Raw genomic sequence first — 3685 nt, 5'->3', positions numbered from 1 at the left:
CATAGAAAGACATCCTGTCACTGATAACAGTGAGGTTGAGAGGAGAGAAATGAGAAGAATGGGCACACGGAAGGGAACGTCGGAAGTAGTGAAAAGGATGGGGCAAAGAAGGACCACAGGGCACTCAAACAGGCAAAGATGGAGCAAAATCAGTAGGGCGAGACAAACAAGAAGCAAGGGAGGAAAAAGAAGAATGTAATCTTCCCACATTGTCCCTGGACTTCAAAGACTCAGGAAGACACCCAAGGACCATTTCGTGTAGAAATGGGGTCTGATGAAGTTTCTATAATGACAAAAAGGGGAGATACACCCCTGTAAGTAACACATTACTCCAGAGTAAATCCCAACAACCCAAAATCCAAGTGGTGAGGGACAAGGCTGAAGCTGACAACTAGGCCCTAGTAGACTACAAGAGGGTTCAAAGATTGGCTAAGAACTGATCAGGATTCTGGTGAAAGCCCCGAGACAACAACTATAAAGAGGAAAGAACATGTAAAAGATTGGTCAATGTCATGCGAATTATAGTAAATTGGGACCTATTAAAATGAACCAAGGCATAAGGACTAGAACCCCACAAGGGAAGGAGTGGGTCTAAATGCTGAGAATCCAAATAGGTATTCAAGGCACGTTCGTAATCAAATAAGAAATGGTCCAAAAGCCAAGGGGGGTGAGGCATAGCAACTCCCAACTGTACTTGAGCAGAAAACGTTGAGCATGAACAAAAATGTTGAGAGAGGAAAAAAATAATAATAATCAAAACGAGGCTCTTCTCCCAGCAAGGAAGAAGTAGAAGAACCTTGGGCTAGAGGGGAGACATGTAAAATTTGACAAACCTGATCAATAAGGTGTGAGAAAGCCAAGGTTGGCAGACTCTCCTGACTGTCAGTGTTGTGTGACTGACTGAATAAAACTGGGGCAGGAAAAACCGAGCCGAAATTGTCCTCCTACTGACAAAAGAGCATGGTCCCGGGGGATGGGAGAACAAGCAGAAGATGCAGTGAAAATGTCCAACTCCTGCCGAATTAACACCCGAGTCTCCTCGGCTGACGTTGGCAAGTTGCTTGCCTGGGGACTAATGACATGAGTTTCCTCCATATTGGTGGGAACTTCTTAATCTGCCACATAAAAATTCTAATTTATAAAAAAAAATTGTAAAGGAACTACTAAATGAAAAAGTAGTTCCATTAAAAGTGAAAACTAGCAAGAACACACACAAAACTGCATCAAACTTTGCTTAAACAACAACTGAAAACACCCATCTGAACACTTTAGTGCCAACTGAGATGTGATGATTGTGCTGCAATGGTAGAGGGAGCTACCTGTGCTAGTATAGAGGGCACAACGGGATTGGTGGAGGATGGACACATGTTGCTGCAATGACACAAAAAATATAGGTGTATAAAAGACTGGTGCACTGTTCATAAGATTTACCAATGCCTAGAGGGCAAATGAAGGTCGAGATAGCTATGAGTGAGGAGTGGAGGTAGTACTGTTTCAGAATTTGAAAGTTTTCAGATGAAAGAAAATATTTTTCATCTTAACATGAAAGTCATTTTGCACTGGGAGCAGTCATTACTCTGACACCATATGATTATGGAAGAAGTTTTAATAATAATAATACACAATCAAATATTCAGATTTCTTTGTCTACAAAAAATGTTTAATATTTACTGAAAGCTTGCCAAATTTTGTGAAGATACATTAAGATTTAAGTTACTTTACAGAAAGCTATACCTGTCCATCACTGTCGTCTGCTTTAGTTGCCAAAGTACAGAACTCACCATAGGATGCTATGGTTAACAGATGTTTCACGTACTTCACATACTTCTGTTGAGAAAAATAAATGTTAGAACTTTTAAAAAATCCATATTTGTACAAACAATATTTTGGTAACAATTCCTAATAAGTATGTATAGGAAGCATGTAAATGTTTAAAATTAACAGAGAAATAGAGATAGGTGAGAGTTTTAAACATACAACAAACTCTGACAGTAATTCATTTAAAAATGTTCAACCTGTATGTAAATTTTTCTTAATATTTGAAATCTTGACCATTTTCCACTCCTCTGGAAACACGTGAACTTACCTTATTGTTGTGTGTGTGTGTTACATAAGACTAGACATGAAATGTTTACAACTTTCCTCTCTTTCTGGAACACGTGAACTTACCTCGTTGTTGTGTGTGTTCCAAAAGACTATGGTACTCTCTGTGCGGTCTGACTGGTTGAAAGCATAAGCAATTGTGTTGGAAAAGTAACACCACTAAAAGCAAAGAAATTGGTTATTAACTTATAAAATAATGTTTAAACTACTCTCTCAACAGAAAAATCAAAGGTAAGTAAAAAATGTTTTTCTTTATAATGAAATGTTATCAGTTTTGACTAGATTTGTTCAACTACTAAGTTCCGCTACAAAACAATATATATATATACACAAAACAAACAACATTTCTTGCAAACAGTTAAACATCTAAACATTTCTATAAACAATTAAACATCTCGAGAAAGAATGAAATCACTATAAACATGCTTTTCTCTAACATAACGTCTTTCTAAACAATGTTATAATTTTCCTATACTGAAAATGTATTTCCGATAGGTACTTACCTCTCCTCACATAAATAGCTATTTTTGTTCAGTGCTACCCTCTTTACACAAAAAATTTTGTGCATGCCACAAGCCTTGAAACTCTCACCCAAGTCATTCCAGTTCGTCTCTCATGCAAATTATTATTCGACAACCCTCATCAGTAATAGCGCGACACTCTTTTGATGCATGTGACTCCCTCTTTTCAATTCTACCAAACTATCACTTTGAGTGTTGGCAGAAAATGGAAGCACCAGTTTTCAGTGGGGATAAAGGATGGGAAGTGTAGGAGAAGCTAAGTACTGAACGGAAATACATTTTCTGTATACGAAAATTATAACTTTTAATACGTTACATTACCTCTTCTTACATAAATAGCTAGAATCCCACATTGAATAAATGGAGAGACTGGTGCGAGGAAAAAAGAAGCATCCTTTGAAAGTTTCTGAAGGACTCTCCCTAAGAAGAGATCTTCGGAGTCAAAGATCATATGTGGGAGACTGAACCACTTTTGAACCAGATATATTCTTTGCCCATTGTGGAAAGATGGAGGAATACATCCAAATGGGAGAGAACAATGGAAGGATAATGATGCGAACCATACATTATTTATTAAACTCAATCCCTGAAAACATAAAAATGGGTAAGATTAAAGGATGTGCCCCTAGGTATAGAGTGGCTAGGATGCAACAGACCATACATGACAAGTCAATTACATTCAAAACACATGCTGTCACGAACAGACATCCATGTGGTGGTGGGATGAGGATCATACCATCGGTAAGTCAACTGCATTCCACAACTCAGCCATCTGGTGAGGGTAGGAAAGAGGATCATACCATCAAGTTCATGAGACCGGAGAGAACCTTGTACTGCCAACCTATGAACAGGCACATGATAAGAATATGAAAAATTGAATGATCGATCCGGGAACCCAACATCTGGCATCGAGAGAGAGTGGAAGGGGAAGAATGGAGTAATCTGCAAGTACCTCCACCGTGACCCGCAACACGGATGGAGTAAAAAGAGTATAAACGAGTGAGGGACTGTTTGTTTGTTGTTTTGAATCTCGCGCAAAGCTACACGAGGGCTATCTGCAC

The 3685-nt window shown here is 38.6% G+C and overlaps 1 protein-coding gene across 1 annotated transcript in view; it reads right to left on the bottom strand.

The window, feature by feature from the left end:
* LOC106471804 (WD repeat-containing protein 35-like) overlaps positions 1-3685 on the bottom strand; it is a 38684-nt gene that overhangs the window by 16714 nt on the left and 18285 nt on the right. Inside the window, 2 exon segments of the mRNA XM_022400412.1 lie at positions 1735-1827; positions 2170-2262. Coding sequence (XP_022256120.1) covers positions 1735-1827; positions 2170-2262 — 186 coding nt within the window.

This window comes from Limulus polyphemus, unplaced genomic scaffold, assembly GCF_000517525.1.
Source record: "Limulus polyphemus unplaced genomic scaffold, Limulus_polyphemus-2.1.2 Scaffold4871, whole genome shotgun sequence".
NCBI lineage: Eukaryota > Metazoa > Arthropoda > Merostomata > Xiphosura > Limulidae > Limulus > Limulus polyphemus.
Note: the sequence above shows the minus strand (reverse complement) of the source record. Positions and strands in the feature narration are given on the sequence as shown.